Consider the following 22,648-nt stretch of genomic DNA (forward strand, 5'->3'; position numbering starts at 1 on the left):
ACACACAAGTAAGGACACACACACATACACGCACACACACCACACACAAACTTGTTAGAGTGATAGGCCCATTCCTGTTGTTTGACCTCAAACCGCAGTAAAGAGAGCAAACACAAGAATACAAGGCTGTCATTGTGTGTTCCAGTCTCCACCATAGATAAGGGAAGGATAACACCAGTGGTTATCAGTAATAAAACTCAAGTCTGCTTGATTTATTTCCCCCCAGAGTGTGATAACCTAATCTGAATTGATTTGAGGGACTTGAGCTAACATCGATGTGTGAGTTTTTAGTTGCCCTTCCTGGTGCACACTGGAAGTAAAGACAAAAAAAAAGTGTGAGACACCTATTCTCTGAGTTATGGCTTAGCCTTCTTCCACCCTATCACCCACTTAAACCACTGCAAGAATCCTAAACCCGTTGACCTGGAGCGGGCCAAATGCTGTGGAACCCTGTTTCAAGTCTGTCCAAATAACACTGATCCTTCTTTATCATGTGTGTCTGTTTTGCTGCTGGAGAGAATTCAGAGAGAGCGGAGAGAGAGTGAGGTAAAGACCACATCTCACACACATGGAGAAAGTTATGCCCGTTCACACAGCCTGCAGTGCTATCATAAGACAAATCAGCTCGGGGTGGTATTCTCTCAGCAAACACACACAACCTGTACATACCAGTCTGAGCCCTGGATACCAGCCGGCTGAGGACCAATAATATTTAGCCTCAGAATATATTAATTTCATATATTTGCTTGTGCTGTAGCAGGGAGTAGCATTTAATCTTTTCTTGCTTAAGGCTGGTAATGAAATGATCAGCGGTGATTTATTTGTGAACTGTTGGGGCATTTTTAATAATTCTATTTGCTGCAATTTTATCCAAGTAAAAAAAATATCTGGGCATCCAAAACCTGCATAGGCGTCAGTGCATAACCAGTTACTGTAAGGTATAATAAAAAGGAACACCTTATAGTTTATACTGCACTTTGCAAAATTGGATCAACAGTACTTTATGGCCTAATCCATATTAAAATTGAGCATTGCCAATGCTAACATCGGCTGTCTTTTTACTCTGAATGAAGAAGGGGAAACTCAAGTACAGTTTGTATCTCACAGGGCTGAGTGAAATGAGGACAGAATATTGAGAACAGTCAGCTCATTCAGGCAAAACTGCAGAGAAAACAGAGACAGAGAAAGTCTTGGGGAGAATTTCGCCTTGGTAAGCACAGTCCTATTTCCTCTCTTCTCCTTATCTACTGGCTGGTGTAAAACAGGTGGAAGTTGCCCATAAAAGCAGCGTCAGTCATCACTGTGAACTACTGCACCCTTGCATTTATACCTTTTGCTGCTTCAGTAGTGGTTAAATTAAAGGTTAACGCTGAGCTGTATTCAATGAATCTACTGTTGAGTCAACTCATTCATGATTCTGACTTCACTCCAATCTTTGTGTCACACAGTTGAGTAGCTAGAATTATTATCATTGTAAGGTGGGCAGAGTACGGGCCTCATGCCTTGCGCTGTAATAACGTAGTGTGTTTTCCCTCTGCCAACCCTGGCCAGGGGTAAATGGTGTGTGTGTGTGTGTGTGTGTGTGTGTTCACGTGTGCCTGTTTATGTCTGCCTGTGCGTGCCTGTGTTTGAGCATGCCGGTGTGTGTGTGTGCCCATCACTCAGCCTTGAGCAGGGCAAACCTGGAGGATTGCGTCAGAGGCAGAGAAAAGCGCAGTCCTGGCCAGTAAACTAGCCTTTAATTGCTTTGCAACTGAGAACACATTGCTGAGGAAACAAGGGGCTCATTGTGAGTGCGTGTTCATCTCAACACACCTCATATTTTCTGCAGACCACTGACCCCCACCAGCTCTCCAGCATTTACAATAAAACACAAAGCTATAGCAATTAAAGTGTTTGCATGCACGCTCACATGCAAACACTCTAACACGTGTGCTGCTACTTATGTATGCTGATGTATTCCAACGGCAAGTCAAGATACTGTATCTCACAGTGTTTTAGCGTGGGGGGGATTCATGTGAAGTCAGCTTGCTTGCTGAGGATAAAGGACAACATTGTGCCTCTGTGTTTCACCCTGAGAGGGCTGCATGATGAGGTATGAAAAATGGGTGAGATGGATTTGCGTGTGTGTGTGTGTGTGTGTGTGTGTGTGCACGTGCCTCATGATAGATCTGGGCCGGGTGGTGGTGGTGGTGGTGGTCTGGCTATGATGTAAACCAGATGTGGAGTGGATGCAGACTATCGTACCCACTGGAGAGAGAAGGAGGTCTGTGTGCGTGTGTGTGTATGTTGGTGCATGTGGAGCGCCAGCATTGATTAGAAAATCCAGTGTAATTTTGCGTTGCACCAACCACATTTGGCAGAGGGTGGATGCCGTGCCATAGCGAGAATGAGCTCATGCCTCATATGAATGACCCATAAATCATATCGACTGCATATAGCCACTACTGTCACAGAGCTCAGCGGTTGGAGAACACCGATGTTATGGATTTGTTATTATGGTCTTTTAAAAGCCCTCTTGGATAAACTGTGTCAGTACACGCTGATTTAATCTATTTAACCTGTAGACCTCTTTATATGTATCATATTTCAATTGATGTAGGGATTATGATGGGATAATGGTGATGGGATTTATTTTAAAACCACTTTCGGCAGCAAGGCCACCGGTGTTGAGTGGATATATTTGAAATGCGCTGTGCAATTTCATAACAAGACGAACTATTATGTATGGGCTGAAGTTCTGCGCAGGACTTCTAAATGAGCAAAATCTAATCAACCTATCTGCCCTGGACAGTACATTGTGTTGATCTGATAAAGCATTTTGGTAACAGTCAGTCCCTGTGTGTATGGTTATGTATGTGTGTGTGTGAGTGTGTGCCAAGAGCCCTGTGATATGGAAAAACCCAAATTGACACATCCTGACTCAGAAACACAATTGGAAGGGAAAGAATACATTCATTCAAGCAGTCAGATGTTTCCAATCCATGGAATCAATAGGAACAAGCATGGGATATTTGAAGTGGGATAGTTATGAAAAAAGAAGAGCTGTGTTAATCATGTCTTCTATCTATAAAGGGGGAGCTGCATTTTTGATCACAGACTAATTTAATCAGTGAAAAACTTAATGCTATTTCTGGTCTGGTTGACGTTATGAACAAATGTAAGAATTGTGGCAGAGGAGAAAGTCAAAACAGTCTTGTCATAAACCGTTCTGGGAGTTTTTCATTAGCTCATCAATTCTTTATGCTTGTGAGTATGCATCCACATAAATAACACACACCATCTGCCCCAACTGTGCTGTCCTTTCAGAACTGAACATATACTGGCATGTGTTACTGTATGCTACTCAGTGTCACAAAGAGTAAATAAAGATCTAAAGTTCAAACAAGGAGCCACAGAGATTGTTGGATCATAACAAGCTCTCTCATTTCTCTCAGGAGGAGGACTCTAGGGATTTCACAGTCCATCTCCAGCTCACACTGGGACTGTGTCTCAGCAGCAGCAGTTGTCACATTCTCACCCAGAGCGAGGATGCTGCTGCCGTCACAGTCACAGAGAGGTGCCTCTCTGTCTCGGGCCCTATCCACCATTTTGTGACAACATATCCCTTTTCCCTCCGTGCCCCTTCACCCCCATACTCTCTCATTTTGAAGACAGAGGGTAAACACTGGCGCATACCTGTCACAGTGACATCGAGGAGCGCTTTGGGACTATGTGCATGAATGGAGCAAAGAGGAGAGGAAAAAGTGAGTATTGTGCATTGGAGTGTACACTCTGAAATGCCATTCCATTCCCACACCTACATCTTTATGAGTTCATATCCTCCTGGTCCTATTGTGGAAAAAGGGCTGTTTCCATCACAGGAAGGCCCCTTTGACCCCAGTGAAAATTCTGCGTTTGTCCCCCCTATTTGAGGGCCTGTAATGGGTCAGTCCACAATGGTTGCTCTTTGGTCTATTGTTTGAATAGGCCACACTTAAGCGATCTCAAAAATGCTCTTTGGAAAGATGCTGATAGAATTATCTGATTTTCCAAAATAGCCCTTAATCCAAGATCTAAGCCGTCTTTCATGGATATCACAAAGGTCAAGTAAGTTACAATTTTTCCTTTGAGTGGAAATTAATTTCATCATGTGCCACATCTTTCCCCGTGATAGTGGAGTTCCTGACTTAACATCCCAAGCCAATACACAGTATTTCCTCTCTCTCTGGGTGGAAACCACTGGTGGGTCTTTAATACAAGCCCTGTGGAGAGTGGGGGGGGTAATTTATCACCATACATCGTGAACTGTTGTAGATGGAGGTCTGATTTTACTGCTGGTGTCAGATGTTAACGAGCAGAGTTTATGGTGGAAGTGATGGAGGGTCACACCACCTAGGAGTTAACACACCAAGTGGCTTAATTGAAAGTAAATTTCTTTTAGTAGGTTTTTTTTTTGCGTGTGTGTTTTGATGAACATTTTTCATATTGTAATTCTTGAAAACACTCACACAAAGTTGTTTGGTTTACAGAGCTTGGAGTCAAATTGACTAGTGCATGTTCTTCAGCAGAAACTTCAGTTTATCATTAGGAATGATTGTGTACATGTGTACACCACCTCTGGCTCTCTCACCTCGGGAACGGGGAAATAAATGACAGCTACTCTCCTTCTCTTTGCTACTTTATGAAGATTGGGTCACTTCCCAGGTCACTACTGTAAGAATGGATCAAGTGTCCGTCTCACTGCTAAGTAGGTGATGTCACCAAACTGGAATCCATCCATTTTCTCTCCTTCTCCCTCACTATGGCTATGCCCCATGTGACTAAATCTAATAAAAGTATGTCCTGTAAAAATCCTGGAGAAGACTGATAGCAAACGACAGGGATGGGTCATGTAGGGGTTAGAGCAATGAAACTAATTGAGTGGTGTCCTGTTTCGCTAAAGTGGTTTCATTAACTTTGTCTCTCATCACTACAGGACTGAGCTCAGAGACTCATATACTGAACTGATGGCTCATATCAGGCACCCGGGGCTCAATGGGAGACTGGACACAGACTGTATGTCACTGGGAACACGATACATCATCCTGACTCCAAACTATATAAAGATCGGGAAATTACATACAGTTCAGTATAATATTTTTGTTCACTGTCACTGACTTTTATTAAGTATAAAGTGTAATATTAGCTGAAGCTCAAGAGGCTAACCGTTTTAGAAATATGTTGCATTTTCTCTCAAATTTCCATTCAGTGTATGGAATCAATCTTGGAGAGCAGATAAGGATGCTTATCTGAAACGACTCACAGATGTTGCACTAAAGAAGTAAAGACCAATATTGGCAGAATGGTCATCTACTCTACATAAAAACCAAAGGAAATGAAAAAAAAGAATATGTGAAATGGAATGAACCCAGACTCATCTGTAAAAGTTTGATCAAAATTCAATAATTTTATAATTCCAACATAAAAGACCAATAATCAATGAAAAACCAACAAACAAAAATCTACTATACCTCACAATGTGCCTATTTTTCCATGTTGGGTCACACACACAGCAAATTTATTAAGTGTTGATTTTTCAGTGACAATTATTTGGAGTTGACGTGTTGATGTGCTGATATGGCTTCATGTGGGTATTCAACACTATCTAAACGTGTTAAATTAACTAATAAACACTGACATGGTGTTTATTTTTACCCTCTCAGAGTTAAATTAATACTTTTTCTCTGGAAGTATATATTGACTTAACTCCTCAGAAATCAGCAAGGGCATTAAACGTAGCAGAGAGATTAATCTCCCGCAGTATCTCTGTGAAAAAGGAGTCTTTAGCATCTGGACTTGTGTGTCTGGACAGACAGCTGCTACAAACTGTGCCAGTCATTTTTGAGAAAGATGGCCTCTCAACGGAGTGCTGTCTGCCAGAATAGACAAATATTTTGAAATAGTTTCCTTTTTACTGTCTCCATCCATTTGCGAGGTGACAGTTTCTGGGGCGACAGGGTGAATCTTCAGCAGGACGCTATGCTAAGCACTTCAGCAGCCACGCACACTATATCTCTGAACCTGTGCGAGGTGTAGATCAAACTGATGAAGGGGACTGCAAATGGGCTTGAGGTATCAAACAGGGTAAACACAATTCCCCACTATAGTACATCTTGAATCCGCCGAATAAAGACGGAAGGATATGAATTACTGTAACCCAAAAATGCTTTGCAGGGTTTTGAAGTCTTCTGAAGTTCTTTTGAAGATTTGTTCATTCTTTTATCCAGCAGAATGCACAGTATTTGATAGATCTGCCATCTCCATGTGCGTTTGAGACGCAGTAAGCTCTCTTGGGTCTGGAAGATATTTGGGATCTCTTCCACCTAAGTGATGCGTGTCTCTTTGCTAAGGCTGTGTGTTTTCCTTTCACAATGACCGGGTAATGAAGAGCAAATAGAGCGGGGCAAATAGAGCGGGGCAAATGGTGCGTAGTCCACACAGAGGTGAGAAGGAGATCCCAAGCCAGCCATCCAAACAAAGGGGCCATTTCAGACACCTGCCTTTTCCCCCACCATTCTCAAAATCAACAGTCACACTCACTGATGAGTTATGCTACGACTGGCCAAATAGTCATTGTTTTCTTATTGATAGCATGCGATCTGGAAAAGATAATGATCCAGATGATGTTTCACAATGTTTATTCTGGACCCACTTCCTAACACTAGAGAAGCCAATGGATTTTGGGGGTCTGAGAGAAATGGTAAAGGGGGTAAACATTATTATATCTACTGTTAAGACTTACAAAAAGTAAGTCTGGGAAAAGTCATGGAGAGACTTTTTCAGCTCCAAAAATCAACACAGCCATCAATTGACAGCAGCTTGGCTTTTCTAGTGATAAAGGTTGTTTTTTTTGGTAAATTTGAGGACATAACAAACATTATTCAGACTAAAAACATTGATGCCCTCTGAACTTATTTGAGTAATTCACCGTGCAAGCAGTCTGAAAGACACAGGAGGCAGTTATGCATGAATACATGAACTACATGGAAGTGCGGTGAGAGGTAAGGAGGGGTGTGGGGGTGTGGGGGGGTTAGGGGTGCGGGCACAGATAGAGACTGGAGCTGTGGCTTGGATTTATAATGACTGACCGCAGTGAGGCAAGGAGGAGGTCCATTGTGTCCAGATCTGCAGCGTCTTAGCCGGCTACAGCCACAGCCGTGCACATGGCACCGCACACTGGGACTGCCCTTTGATGCACAGCTGCTCCCAGAACAGATGGAGAGAGAGAGAGAGAGAGAGGGGAAGAGAAATAAAAGTATGTTAGAGAGGATTAAAGAGACAAACTCTGATTCTAAAAGATAGGGGAGAAAGGGGAAGACAGGGAGAGGGGATGATGGGTAGAGAGAGAGAGAGGAAGAAAAAGAGAGAGACACAGAAGAGGTGAAGAGAGATTGGAAAGAAGCATGGTACTGTTGCATGGGCTTGAGGCTGTCGGGCATAACTGGTAGCATTTTCCTTCTTTTGAATCTGATTGTCAGAGAGAGGGTGTGTTTGTGTGTGTATGTTTGTGTGTGTGTGTGTGTGTGTGTGTGTGAGTGAGAGAGAGAGAGAGAGAGAGAGAGAGAGAGAGAGAGAGAGAGAGAGAGAGAGAGAGAGAGAGAGAGAGAGAGAGAGAGAGAGAGTTATACTAGTGGTCATCCCCCCTTGTCTGGAGCAGAGAGTTGGGGTGGGATATGCAAATGCAGGCTGTCTGTCTGCCTGCCCCTTCGGAGGCAGTAGAGTAGCACGCTACTTCTCTCTCTCACACACACACACACACTCATGCACAGTGCAGAGGACTTAAGAGGGTCTAGCCTAGTCAGCAGGTCTCACACACACACATGCATGTGTGCGTGTGCGGAGCTGAGCCTTTCCTAGAGACGCGCTCACACACTCTCTCCCTGTCTCCTTCTCTCTCTTTTCCTCCCTCTTTCACTTGCTCTCCTCTCTGCCTCTCTTGCTCCTCTCTCCCCTCCTCCAGCACACCTTTGTGTTGTTTTCCTTGCCCCTCTTCCTCTCCCCTCCCTCTTCTCCCTCACTACTTTTCTCCTGCTCTACTTGTCTGTGTGCTCAGAGCGTGGTGAGTGGTGGGAGCTGAAGGCGTATAGGGGCGAGATGCTGCTGATGCTACAGCTGTTTGGGCTGCATGTCTCCTTCAGGGCCCGCTGAAGACAAGACAGCACGCGCACCAGGGAAACTTCAACACTACGCCCTGAGGAATCTACAACCATCAATTTTTTTCTCATTTTCTGCACCAGCCAGTGGTATTTTCAAGACTCTCTGGAACTAATCTTTAGAGCTTTTTCAGACTTCCCAGAAAAAAAACGAAAAAAAACAATGAGGACCAAGTTGTGTCAGCTGGTGGCACAGTCCTATCTCTTAGGAGTGTTGCTGTCTGTGGTGGACGGTAAAGGAACCTTCTATGGAGGCCATGTCAACCCCTTCTATGGAAACAGATACAACCTGTACAAGGGTGGAGTCAACCCTCACTACACCCCAAACAAGCCCATGACCCGTCACAAGTAAGTTCTCCTTTTTAGACATCTCACAGGAGCTAATGCAGCTTTTATTTGCCTTACCACACTGCAGAGTATTGGGTTTAAACAGCATTCCAAGTAGTTGGAGAGCTTGATATTGCAAGTAGGACCCACCTCATACTGTATTTCCCCTGAGTAACACATGTCACCGGCGAGTTAGAGAAATATGGTTTTAGTTAGGGTATCGTCTCAGTAACAGAGCCTTGAATTGACTCTCTGTTTCTCTGTTACTTGCCATCAACCCTTTTCTGTGGTTCACACTTTAAACCATCTGTGGCTGAGGATAAACATTAGGGAGAAACAATGACATGCTGCATTATGAAAACAAAGCCTTCATTATGGTCTTTATGGTACAGCGGAGGGGAGTGCTGAGCTGATGACAAGGGTATTGATCTGAGACAGGGTGTGAGTGTGTTTGTGTGTGTGTGTGCATGCGTGTGTGTGTGTGTGTGTGTGTGTGTGTGTGTGAAGTGGAAGGGGGGCTCAATTAGAAGCAGACTTACAGTACAGCTGGGTACCCACAGCCAGAAGGGAGTGGTACAACTAATCCCCAGTCAATACTAAAGCAATAATACAGAGGTCTCAACTCACTTTGCATTGAGATCACTATCGAAAGCTTGCGTCTGCTTAATTCTGGTTTCATCCAGTAACAACAACGTGTGGTGGGGTAAATCCATATTCTCCCGTTTTATCATGGAACTAGGCCATATGTAAATACATTGGACAGATATTGTCAGGACAGTCAAACCACATGAGCAAAGAAGAATAACAATCCCATGTTATCCATTTGAAAGTCATGAAGCTGTGCGATGAAACAGAGCCTTGTGGATATATTTTGCCTGGATAGAGATGGTTGATGTTTGGCCTGCGGGGCTTTTTGGTTTTTCTCCTTCCCCCGTCTCTTTTGCTTGGCTTCCCCTGAGAGCTGTATATCTTTGGACAGCTCCCCAGCTACCTGCTGCTTCACTCAAACTGCCTCAGCGTACTGCTGATGACCCAGCCCTGCTTAGTCTGCCATGCACCCTCACCTCCAAGGAGCAGATTCCCCTCAGCATCCCTCACCCCTGGGCTCTATTTCCCTCTATCTCTCGACCTGACTCACACCCCCACTTTCAGTCTCATCCACTGTCAACTTTATATCTGGCCATCTTTCATCCCCCCTGCTCATCCTCACTTGACCATATCCTCCTCAAACTTCACCTAATTTAATCTCCTTATCATGCTATGCTTTCTCTTTTCCACCTAAAAATCTTTAACCAGATTCTCACTTTTGAGCCTTCTCTTCGTCACACCTTGACTCCCATCTTCCCTGTCAATCAACATGTCTTTTTTTCCATTGTATTAACTTACCCAGTTTTTACTCTCCCAGCTCTTCTTCTCATCTTAAATGTTTCTCCCTCTGTAAATCATTCTCACTCTTGCCCAGATTTTTGCTACCACACTCCTATCAGTATCATCCCTACTGCTGTCAGTACTTTACTATCTGTCATGCATCTTATCTTTCATCAGATGTCTTATTTTGAACTCAGCTTGTCATGATATTGCACCCGCCACAACTCTGCCTAATGCATGTTGGTGACATGTGACAGTGGCTTCTGGCATGAGAGAGTGTACTTTGTGACAGCGGCGCCAATAGGTTTATTTATAGACACACACTCCACAATAGTGAACCGATTTATCTCAGATTCCCGGACGCGCTCATTTACAGGCCTGAATCCCAAGGACATTGATAGGAGGCTCAGGCTAAGCAGACATTATGGATCTTTCTATTCAAAACTAACAGTTCAATAATGATAGATGACCGGTACTTGCTTGTAGCTGGTAGCTAGTAATGTTCTCCCAGATGTGTCTATAAGTCCAGCTGGAGTGTTTGTGGACACAGTGGGCCCTGGGGATGCGTCAGGGTCAGACCACCACCACAGATATATGAGCTCAGTTGTTGTCGGCCTGCCTGGTCAGTGGAAATAGAGACTTAAAAATAACATGTGCTCTGACGTGCTTGTGTGTGAAAGTGCGTCTGAGTGTGTGTGTGTTTGTGTGTGTGCATGCATGTTTATATGTTTGTTTTTGTGTATTTCTGAGAAGGATTTCACTCATGTACTTACACTTAACCGTGTCTTTTACTGACCATACAGTCATCAGGACAAAACACGCTCGTTTCCACTGGGATATCTAAAAAATTCTCAGCTGTCGGTGCACCGCAGATTCTTTTCTTCATATTAAATTGTTATCTGTGTTTTGGCAGTGAAGCATGTGATTTCACAGTCGTCCGGTCATTCGGTGCAACCTCTCTGCTGCTGTGAGAAAATATGTCCCTCCAGCCATTGACTGTGACATCTCAGACAATTATAATACTAGTCACGGATTGACTGCATGGAATTGATATAGTCACATGAGTGGAATGGCAATAAAGTGCAGAGTAGAGGCAGAGAGAGTTCACTGGAGTTCCTTTAATGTGATTTGACTCCCCCATGCATTCTTTATTATCGATCAATAAAAAGAGGCAATAAAAAAGAGTAAAAATGTACTTTATTTGTTATAATTTGTTAAGTAATCTCATGTTAAATGATACATAGGAATCTCTTACATACTATCTCTCTGGCTTCTTAAATATACACTACAGCACATTCCTAAGATAATTTTATACAAGAAGTCCCATGGAGCAGTGCAAACCTTAAGTCATAGCCAGCATCTCACAAACATCTGTCACCCTGTCACACTAATAACAGGTGAAAGGTATTCATAGGTTCAAATCCCCTTCATCAGGCATTTGTATAAATCAATTAGGATCCGAGCAGATGCCACATGACTTCACTGATCAGATTAGAGATATCTGAAGGGTTTTTGATGATGTATTGGACAGAGGTCAGGGGGGGAAAGGTCACTGAGTTGGTAGAGGTCAGGGTTCATGAGTTTGTGTTGTAAGTTTGTGTTGAGTGTCCAGTGGAGGACAAGAATGGAGCCAGTCTCCTGCTAAGGGTCAGAGAGGCTGGGCAGTAAACTCCCAAGCTCCCTACCAATGCATATCCATCTAACCTACTGCCTTCACTGACCTTTCCGCTGAGATGTTTGGGATTCTTATGTAGACACATGGTGAAGCTTGAACCTGGATTTTGGCATCCTGACACACTAGTACTGACTCTACATCCCTGATATATAATCATAATAGAGTTTCAAGCTTTCTAGCTTTTTAGCACTCATTTTGCAATGATATACCTGATAATGTTACCTGTCTAGAACTGTATTCTCTTGGTTTATTCAACAGCCGCCACATCCAAGTGAAGCATCACATTGGCATGGATTTCACTCCCAATGTATATACAGTTGAACTATAATATGAAGCTATTCTGTTTAAAAACACACACACACACACACACAAAAATAAAAAACATACGGAGACCATTTGTTAACCAAAGGAGATTATGTGCTTTGGGAAATGCCAGAGGATAAGCAAAGTTGTTGTATAGTTTTGCACTACCGGTCTTTGAGCCTCTTACTCTGCTTCCAAAAGAAAACACAGCAACAGAGATATGACTGTGTTGAATGAAGCAACTTATGGAAAGTTATGCGTGGAAAAGGGTTTAATTTGTCATATTTTAACCACAAAAATTATAACAAATTGAATTTTAAAACAATTTCCATATCCAATTTGTAGCAAGGATTAGAGGCTAATAGCCAAAAATTGAACATATGTAAAAGTAATGCTCTGCCTTTAAGGCATAATAACTAGAGCTGGCTTGGAGCTGACCTTGTCTATGAATGACGGAGTGATCCCCTTGGTCTTAGAGCTGGGAGTATCACTGCCTCCCTTTAACCCTAATCAGCAGCCACAAGAGCAGCGTCAATCAACCCTGCACCATGGGGCCTTCAAGACCTGCCAGTTGGCCAGAAATAGGTTTCATTAAGAGCATATAGAGGGAAGAGATGGGTCCTGGAGGAGATTTGTTACCCCATAGAAACGGTTGTTAAAGGTCCTATTAAAGATTGCATGGTTCTCTATCTGGCCCACCCCAATCATAAATCTGTCAGAGGCAGGAGTATTGGTCTGGGTTCAAACAGTCAGGAACCCTGCAGGTGAGATGCTGGTTAGTAATAAGGAGGGTCAGCCCTTTAGTCCCACAGTGTCAAAACAACCAAGGCAGTGGAGGAGAGAGTGGCCGGTTAGAAGGCCAGAGATGTCAGGGGGCAACACAGAGGGGCTTCGTGAGAAAATGTGGTGGAGAAAAAGGATGATATGAGGAATATAGAGGAGAGCATGACTGGCACTGCTTAGATAATTAAACAAAGATTGCTGGAAGATTACAGCTACGGCAGAAGAAAAAGTGAAAAAGAAAGTAAGTGCATGAGAAAAAGGGATAGAAAGGTGAGTTGTTTTGGGCCCAGCAGAGGGTGGAGGTCTAGCAGCAATAATATTTGCCAAAGCGCTCCACATGAGAATCTGAGATGGGAATTCTGCTTTCCCCCAGGGAGGCTGTGAGGGGATTTAAGAACTGTAATGCTATACTGGAAATATTTACAGTGGGACCAGACTGGCAGTCAAAAAATGACATGCTCCAATGACAGAAAAAAGACAAAATTTTGACGTTAAGAGGGAAAAGTGTGTGGGGGGAGACAGAGGGACAAGTGAGGCAGGAGAAATGGAGAAATGTTGCTTTTCTGTCAAGGCTAAAGGAGGTGAAGACAGTGTTTTGATATTAATTGGGGATGAAGAGAGTAAGGTCAGGTTAGGGTTTTTTTTTACACTGATTACTTTGAATCAGCTTTGTGCATAGAGTAAATCTGAGTTGGGAGGTTCATTAAGGGTATGGATCAACTGGAGACATTTATTTTTCACACTTTGGGACTTTTCTTGTTTACAGTGGGACAACTTGTAAGTGTGACACAAAGAAAGCTCTGTGTTATTTTCACACATGGCACATGGGACAGAAATATCTAAAATATCAGACATTTCTAAAATAGAGTTTCCAATGGTTGTATAGCAACGCTTGGGAAGACAATTTGCATTTTTGGCTCAGAAAAAACATGGATGGGTAGTCTAAAAGAGTCTGTCTTCTAGGCACTACAGGGTTTATTGGAATAAGGAGGAAAGGATAGACAAGTTGACCAGGCCTGGGTCAAATAGTATAAATAGCAAATAATTCTATTGTCAAATAAGCCTAATTTTGTTTTAAACTGCATGAAATACCGAAATGGTTGGTTGAAAAGCATAGTAAATTGATAATTGAATTGTGATCGTCTGAACTTTCTGGCACTCACTGCATCGTCCTATGTGGCCAACCCCACCCATCTGTCACCCAAGAATGCTAAAACAAACCACAAAAACTATTTGCAAACACTATTTAACCCGGGTCCCCTTGTGCCACAGCGGTTGAGAGGCGAGGTGTGAAAATAGCTCAGAGTGGAGTTTCTGTTCTCCTGCCTCTCTCTACTCCTTCCTCTGATCTCAGATCATACTGGATCAGGCCTTCTCATCCTTTTTCCCCAGTGTCGAGATTAGCGCTGCCTTTTTCCGGGCTGGAGAGCCTCCCACACACAACCAGCGCAAACAAACTTCTCACCTATACGCTACAGCAGCTGAGCCCGGCTGAGACAATAACACACACACACACACACAGAAAACAGACACTTTATCTTCACGTTATCCATATCTCCACCCCCTTCTCTCTTTCTCACATGTGACCACTTAAACACATCCACACCATGGGCTTGTATTTCTGGCTATAAAGCTCATGTAATCCCTCTACCCCCGAGCTGTGTGGTCTCCCTGGACGTGAGATAAAAGGACCAAGAGCGCCATTCCTCTCCTGTGTGAACATATAATATGTATGCATGTGTGTGTGTGTGCGTCACTATCTCTCAGGTTGAAACTCAACATACCTCCAATAAAAATCCGTTTGTCTGTTTCTCATTTACCCGATACACACAGCGGTCCACAGTGGAGGAGGTGACCCGCTGTTGATCTGAGCCAACACTGCAGCGCAGAGGGAGAGGCTTTATCTGAGCACTCTGCTTTGATTCTCACAAAGCCACAACTCCTCTGTCTGAGAGACACCTGCTAGGATAAAATATCACACACAGGCCCAAATGACATTGACAGACCCGTGAAAATAGGTAAAGACTGGACTGGAGAGACAGAGAAAGAGAGGAGAGTTTTTCTTTCTTTTTTCCTTGTGTGCATCTGGATTCCTGCGCTTACGGCCGTTGTGTGTGAGTCTGAAGGTCGCTGGCTCGCCCCAGATGTGCACCTGACAAACAAATCGGGGAGCGTGGTCAGTTTTCACTCCTCTGATCAGCCCTGTGCGTAACGTGAGAAGGGTCACACAGTTACTGCATGCGCGCGCACACACACACACATACACACACAGACAGTCTGCTCTCCATCAGCTGTCAGACATCCCTGTATGCATATAGCAGGTTTTTCCCACTCTCGCTCAGTACACAGACAACAAGTGATAAAGTATCTTTTCGCTGTCAATAAATCTGCCATTTATGAGGAGGAAACTATAACCGTTAAATCCCATTTAGATTTTACAGTATAATTCTTAAACCACTCACTATAGTGCCTCTACTTTAACAGAGATTATCTGGGTAAAACTACCTTTGCTTCACTCCATTACTACGCTCCATTGTCATGTGAATTTGGTCATAATATGAACAGAAATAATGAATATATATATCTCAGCACATCTGATGAATAATAACAATCTTGCCAAACCAATTTCCTAAGTGTTTTTTTTTTTTACTGAAGTTCATCTGTAGTGATTCAGTACAGCGGCTATGTGAGTTGCAAGTGCTTAAAGACGTCCCATAATACCACATCAGGTCAGGTCATACCGTGGCTAACCACTTCCTTAACAACGCATGACCTGGCAATAGGTTGTCAGGCTGGTATGAAAGGAGCTCTGTCATTCTAACTCCTGCCCTTTTCCTTCCACCACTATTAACATATGTCAACACGGGGAGGGTGATGACACACACACACACACACACACACACACTCTGTCGACACAGTCAGCAGTTGCAGAAACCAGCGGTGTTATGGTGTAGTGGTTTCTCACAGATTGTGACAGGCTGTCCTCTCTGTTAACCCTCTGAACCTGTTAACTTGGCATATAGACACTGCTCAGCCCCCGTCTCCCTCCCTGCTCCCCCAAAACACTTCTATTTGTCCTGAAACAGCTGCGGAGCACCGTTAAGTATTGCATGTGTTACTGAATGCTCCCCTCTGAACGGGAGAAATGCTTCACGTGTGAGTCTAAAGAGCACAGATCATCGTTTCCTGTGTTGTGCAGGGGCCAGGGAACATTTAGTAGTTGCTATAGCTGCATTGGCAATGAAGAGAGAGGGAGAGATAGAGAGAGAGAGAGAGAGAGAGAGAAAGTCCAGCATGATGCAACAACTGTTCAGAGATTTTATAGTGAAGTTATTATGTGTTGGAATCTGGACACATAACACTTCCAGGCTTCAAAGCAACGTTGGCCATGTCTCAGTGATATTTATTGTCTCTTTCCTTATTGCATGTCATATCATATATTATTCTTGCTCAATGTACATAATTCTGTAGCACTGAGCTTATCAACAAGGCGTTTCTTCAAGTTGTTTTCAGTTGGTGGTGCAGGTGTTGAAGTATTTAAATAGGAGGCTGCAAAAAACGAGGGAAAAAAAAGAGGAATCAGAAAGCAACCTCAACTAGAAATTGGTCTTGCGGCAGAGTGAATACCCTCTGTCATCATCCTGAGCCACAATGGTGAACCTAAAGTTGTGGTTTATAAGTAGTGGAAGTATTGAAACGTCCCTCATTATTTAGCAATATATTAAGCTCCTCTGTGAAAAGCCCTCCAAAGCCTCCAAGATCTGCTTTCTAGGTTGCAAACCGAAAAATGCAGTTTAAAATTAATACATCTCCAGAGGCATCCATTATCATGGAAAACATCTTGTTTGTAGCAAGATTCATTGAGCACAAAGATTATCATTAAAGAGTGTCAACATGCCCAAATAAACATCTCTTGGAGGCTGGCAAACAAAAACAACAAATTCAACATCCTTTAGAAGCTTAAACCTCAATCTATATTGTTCAAGGCCTGTATGAACTAATCTGTTGTTGCAGAACTGAGTGATTAAGGTTTTGATCAGGTCAGAACATTGTCAAAACTATACCATCCCTTTCCTATCATCGCCTCTATCACCATTTTATCACCATTCTAGACTTGCTTCAGTTCAGATAAGGAAACCGTTCACATTTTCCACTGAAACAGACTGAGCCGAGGTAAGGTTTCATATTCGAATCAAATTCTTTTCAGGAAGGAATAGGTGTCTCAGATTTTGCCATCACCCAGCAGGAGGTGGTGTAGCACCAGTGCTTTAAAGAGAAATTTCACTGAATGGGACGGAGTGTTATCTGAGTTCTTGTCACTCAGCTGAGCAGCTGTGCGTTTGGTTAAGAGAGTGCAGTTCATTTTACCTGGACAGACACGTTTTCAAGACATTGAGTTTGATGGGAATGTAGCAAAACAAGTGCTGTTTTCTCTATTCATTTTTTCACATTCTAACTCATTCTAATTCAATACAAGTAGTATTGATATATCACTGGTGGAAAAAGGTATTTAACTCTGATCTCCCTCTCTTGTTCCCACAGAAACCACTGCGCCTATGTGGTCCAGAAGAATATTACATGTACGATGCAGGATGGAGTGGCTACCTATGTGAAGGCTGAGTACACCACCAAGTGCATCTGGGGCCAGAAGTGTCCCGTTGTTATGTAAGTTTTCAGACAACCACAACAACAGCTCTTATAACAAAAGGTTAGATAAGGTTAAAGTTCCGCCTCAGGCCTAGTACATTACAGTTTGACTACTCAGTAGTTTGGCTCTGAATTTGCAAAATCTGTAATCAATAATTTGTTATCATCACTTTCCATTCAAAAACTGAAGTGTGGAGTACATAAAGTAGAGTATGTATCGGTGCTGCCCTCTAGTGTTCATATAATGTACTGTTCATCTGTGTGTCCACAGCTGCGTGCACATCTGTGTTTGTAGTCAGTGATTCTCTGCAGAGAGAAGCCGCTGGGGGAGAATGGTGTTAATGTTCCCAGTTTTGATAATAATTGGATTGTTTCTCTAACTGAATAACGTATGGACGAAGGATATTAGCTACTGTGTGTACTGTTTCTGACTCTCTACACATTCAAAATGCTTCAAAGCTTCAGGAATTGAATGATTATTCTTGTTTAGAGATGTGGTCACATTTGCTTGTTTACTGATTCTTGTCCTCAAGGTCTGAAATTATAAAATTCAATCAAAACCAAATTATCAGAATAGTAGCATTGTTTCTGTATCATGATAAAAAAAAATTGATTTCTCAAGCAATACTCAGGCCTTATATGTGTGCACAGGTGCAAGCGTGCATGTGCATGAGTGCATGTGTGTGCATGTGTACATACTGTATATGCATGCAGACATGCTCTTGAAGATATGTGATTTTGAGATTCTCTGTGATATGCCTTTCAAAAGCCTCCCAGAGTAACATGCCACACAGGGGAAATTAAAGGAGAGTGGATTTTCACTTCAAAAAAGACAGATGAGTCACTGTGTGTGTGTGTGTGTGTGTGTGTGTGTGTGTGTGTGTGTGTGTGTGAGAGAGAGAGAGAGAGGGAGAGAGAGAGAGAGAGAGAAGCGAGGGAGAGGAAAAGGGAGAGTTATACTTTGATTCTAAATCAAAAGGAAATTCAGCTCAAACAAGATAACACTCTGAAGTGCAGTGCTGACCCCAGCCCAGTCCTCTGATGCCACATCATTTACACTACACTTTATCTTAATCTCCTAATCTCTCTATAATCCATGCTTAATCCCATAGAGAACAACTTTATCCCTTTATCTCTTTATTGCACCTCCCATCTTCCTATGCTATGTCTTGGCTCCATGCCCCTAATTCGTACACACAAATGCAGCACATCTGATAGGATCTGATATGATGTCACTATGACAATTGTAAAGCACTCTTCACCTCTGATCGCACCCATGCTTTCTATAATGTTACCTCCAGGTACAGGACCTTCTACAAGCCCAGGTACAAGATGGGCTTTAAGACAGTGACGGAGCTGGAGTGGAAGTGTTGTCCCGGCTACTCTGGAGAGAACTGCTACGACGGACCCACCTCCCTGCCTGACATCATGATGCCCCCTTTCAAGGGTGGAGGTCTGCCCCACCGCCCAGGGATGAAGGGCTTCCCCCATGGCCCCAGACCCCCCCTGGACCACAAGCCCGGAACAGGCCACCTGGAGCCAGGCAAGCCCTTCCCCAGCCTGCCTGACCATAGACCCATTCCCACTGGACAGCTGCCTGCTGGGAGTGGCAAACCCAATTATGGTGAGAACAGATCCCAATGGTTTTATAATAATGACTAGAAAGTATAGAAAGTCATACATTATCTCTCCTCATCTCTCCTTTCAACCTAACATTGGTTTAGTACTGCATCCAGTACTGTAGTACTGTATCTATCCCAAAAAATCCTCTTGAAAGCTTACAATGGCTACATCTTTATATATTCCACTATTTATCCATATTATCTACTCTCTGTATGATTCTTGTGCAGGAAATAAGTTTGGGGTTTCAGGAGTGACTGGCGAGCGTTTGGACCGTATGGAGGAGGACCTGCGTCGCCTCACTCAGGGTCTAGACACTCTGAACGGGGTGGTGGCCGGCCTGGAGGAGCGTCTGCGCACCTCCCTCCGCGAGGATACCAACAAGATCCTGGGCTCCCTGCTCCCCAGCGCTCCCCGACTGGTTGACTCCACGGTGGGCTTTGGGGTGATCCCAGACGGGACGCCTGATGGGCTGGAGGGAGGAGAGGGCTTCACTGGCTTTGGAGACTTAGCAGGAAGGGTAACAGAAGTGAAGGATGAGCTGCGGGCCAAGACTCACATGTTGGAGGAGATTCAGGTACTGTGCTACACTGCTTATACTGAGATCAACTGAATTAAATGGTAGCTTGATCGTGTTGAGCTTGAGCAAATCAGGCCTGATTTACCTTTATCTCTTTCTCTCTCTGTCTCTTTTTCTTACTTGCTACTTTTTCCTCCTCCTCTTCATCTGTGTTTCTGTTTCCCTCTCTCTAGGGAATGGTCCTGGGTCATGATGGCCAGCTGAAGAGGCTAATAGAAGCAGCCAGTGGCAGGCCCATTCCTGGCTCCAGCCCCACTACTCTCCTGGAGGAACTCCTGGATGCCAAGCTGGCCGGGGTGCGGGCTGAGATCCTGGATGGGTTCGAGCGCCGTCTGACAGGCCTAGAGAGCCACTGTGAGGAGAGGATCGGGGAGGTGCAGAGGCAGTGCCACAGGGAGCACATGGATGGCCAGGAGCAGATGCAGCAGTCTCTGGATGGAAGAGAGACCGGGATCAGGGAGGAGTTGGGCTCTCTACAGGCTCAGATCCAGGGCCTCACTCTCACTGAGAGCTGCTGTGGACAGGTAGCTATAACACTCACATGCATGTGAAACTACACTAGGCATTACTGTACTGTAATACAATCAGGATGCAGTAAAAACTCATGACAATGCACTCAAATTGTCAATTCTACTGAAACACACAATGCTCAATTTAATTTATTGCTTAGGCCTTTGATGTAAGGGCGGACTTTATGTGGCAACTAAACATGAGTTTTACATGTATTTGTAATGTTTTTAACAATTAGGGTAACATATTGATAAGCTGAAAAGGCAAACTCTTTAAGAACACAGTGTGAATATACTCAAACTTTAAACAAAACATTTAGCTAAGTACATTTCAGACTGTTTCTTTAAACAGCTGAGTGGGCTACATCACTACACTGTAATCATTAATGACTTGAAGTATAAAATGACATGCCAGCGTTTTGACTATGATTAAACCTTTGATTTTCATATGATTGACATTTTCATTGTATTACTAATGAACTAACAATTTCCTGACTATTACAGGTGAACAGCCTGTCCCAGCGGGTGCTGTTGCTGGAGGAGTCAGTCAAAGGTCTGACAGAGTCTCAGAGACAGCTCCAGACGGCCCTCACTGACCAGAGCATCCACGTGGAGACACTGATTGAGACCCGCCTGGTGGACATGGAGGGCCGTCTCAACGCCACCGAGGGAGGGCTGGACGGAGCGCCGGGGCTCCCTGGCGGTCTGGATGGCTTCAAGACCATGCTGGAGGACAAGCTGAAAACCCTGGAGGAGAGAGTGTTTGTGGCCGTGGAGGAGCTGAGCAACGCCACCGCCCCGGCGCTCCTGGAGGGCCAGGTGGTCCCGGCCTTGGAGACAGAGATTGAGTCGGTGAGAAGGAGAGTGGAGGGAGACCTGGACGGCATCCAGAAACAGCTAATCGACCTGGAGCTCCTCTGCACCTCCTCTTGCTCGCCCTCCACCCCACCAGCAGGGGGTGTGAGTGTAGCCGAAGTGGAAGAAGAGTGTGTGGGGATGGAGAAGAAGATGACTGGCCGCCTGGACACCCACGCTGACCAGCTGGACCGTCTCAACAGCACCCTGCAGAACCTGCTTTTCCGTATCGCCCAGGAGGAATCAGAGGGCGCCGTCCAGGGAGAGATCACCCTGCTCAAGGTCAACATCAACTCCGTGAACCGGACCCTGAAGGGCCTGAGGGACTCTGTTAGCTTCATCGCTAAGGAAGTGGGCCATGCTAACGCCAGCTGGGAGCAGAGAGAGAACCAGCTAGCCAGCCAGGTGCATGGCATCACCAAGCTAGTGGGCCACCAAGCCTCCCTCCTGGGCGCCGGGGACAGGCGGCTGGCCCAGCTGAAGGGAGAGCTAGTGGCCTTAAAGAGGAGGCTGTCCGGGGAGCTCCAGGGCTGCCGGAGCACGGCGCTGGGAGTACAGAAGGAGGTGAAGGAGGTGGACAGCAGGGTGAGCCAGGTGGAGGGCCAGTGCAGCAGCCTGGGGGAGCTGGCGGAGCACCTGGAGAGCATCAGGGCCGAGCTGGAGAGACACTCAGACTCCTACCTGGCCCAGGTGAACGGCACGCTGGCCAACCATTCAAACCAGCTAGCTGAGCTGAAGGGAGAGATCAAAGACTGTGTGGCCAAGGGAGCAACCAACCAGAATGGAGACCAGTAGCATCTGAGCTACAGAACAAAAATGAAACTTGTGTGTGCATCTCATTAGGCTCAAGTGACTTCCTCTGCTTCTCTCCTCTCTCTTTCAACCCCCCATCTGCGCACATGCAAATTAACTGAACCAGTGAAAGCAATTTCCCATAAGCCCCCAGCCTAGAGCCTCCAGCTGTCCTGGGTTTTCAGCTCAGTGAAGTGAGTAGAGGAGATGCAGACACAAACATTAGAGTAGTGAGACACACCTATGGTTGTATAGCTGGGCAATATTTTCCCTTGAGATTTTATTCTATAGGGCATTTGTTTTTTTCTCGATCATGATTGTTTTGTTTTCACATTTTAACTTTTTTAACTTATATGAAGTGACTGCATTGTTATGATGTTAAGCTGTTTGTATTAGAGGTGTTTGTGTAAAAAACGATAACAAAACAAAGTGAATGATATGGGACTAATACGCTGCTACGGGTTTCTACTGACAAGCACACTCAACAACCTCTGTGTGGACTCTTGTCTGATCCTTTAAAAATACTGTACGTCAACTTGGTGCTATACGTTTTTGTAAACTTTTGTTTTACATAAGTGTAAAAATGAAATGTATTTCTCCATTGAGTGTTGTGTTCATTTCCTGCTGCGTTGCTCTAGTTTCAGCGAAGTTCCACAATTCACCATCAGGGGACAGTAAAAATACATTAAATGGCAGGGTAGATGGAAGAGCAATAAAATCCAAAATGCTCCAATGCTTTGCTTAGAATGACAGTATTTTCAGCAGTTGTTTAATGTAGGCTAGTCCTTTTTCAAAACACACAGGAGCAGTCATATTATAAATAAGAAAATTGAAGGCTAAATGGTTGAAGGTTCAAAACTACAAGGTTTTGCTCTTGATGTCCACATGACAAATGACATCACACAGTTGACCTTAAAATGCTGAACTACTGAAAGAAGTTAAAGGCATGTCACATTTATTTCCCTCATATTTGTTATCATGAGGGCTGTTTTGCCATCCAGAATCAAGGCAGTAA

At 44.2% G+C, this 22,648-nt stretch overlaps 1 protein-coding gene across 1 annotated transcript; it reads left to right on the forward strand.

Moving 5' to 3' along the window:
* The first annotated feature begins 8,337 nt into the window (after positions 1-8,337).
* emilin3b (elastin microfibril interfacer 3b) lies at positions 8,338-22,170 on the forward strand. Its single transcript, XM_071534035.1, has 6 exons — positions 8,338-8,522; positions 17,173-17,295; positions 18,579-18,901; positions 19,128-19,474; positions 19,651-20,001; positions 20,491-22,170. The coding sequence occupies exons 1-6, from the start codon at positions 8,338-8,340 to the stop codon at positions 21,634-21,636; spliced, it is 2,475 nt and encodes an 824-aa protein (XP_071390136.1). The 3' UTR covers positions 21,637-22,170.
* The last annotated feature ends 478 nt before the right edge of the window (positions 22,171-22,648 follow it).

Source organism: Centroberyx affinis, unplaced genomic scaffold (genome assembly GCF_046629955.1).
Source record: "Centroberyx affinis isolate AG114_WGS23_722 - 3 ecotype Tasmania unplaced genomic scaffold, CSIRO-AGI_Caff_v1 ptg002477l_1, whole genome shotgun sequence".
Lineage (NCBI taxonomy): Eukaryota > Metazoa > Chordata > Actinopteri > Beryciformes > Berycidae > Centroberyx > Centroberyx affinis.

Bases quoted from the DNA above. Each gene is read 5' to 3' on its own strand.
- emilin3b (XM_071534035.1), top strand. From the start codon at position 8,338: ATGAGGACCAAGTTGTGTCAGCTGGTGGCACAGTCCTATCTCTTAGGA. The intron at 8,523-17,172 runs GTAAGTTCTCCT...TTGTTCCCACAG, and splicing joins AAGCCCATGACCCGTCACAA to AAACCACTGCGCCTATGTGG. The intron at 18,902-19,127 runs GTGAGAACAGAT...ATTCTTGTGCAG, and splicing joins GAGTGGCAAACCCAATTATG to GAAATAAGTTTGGGGTTTCA.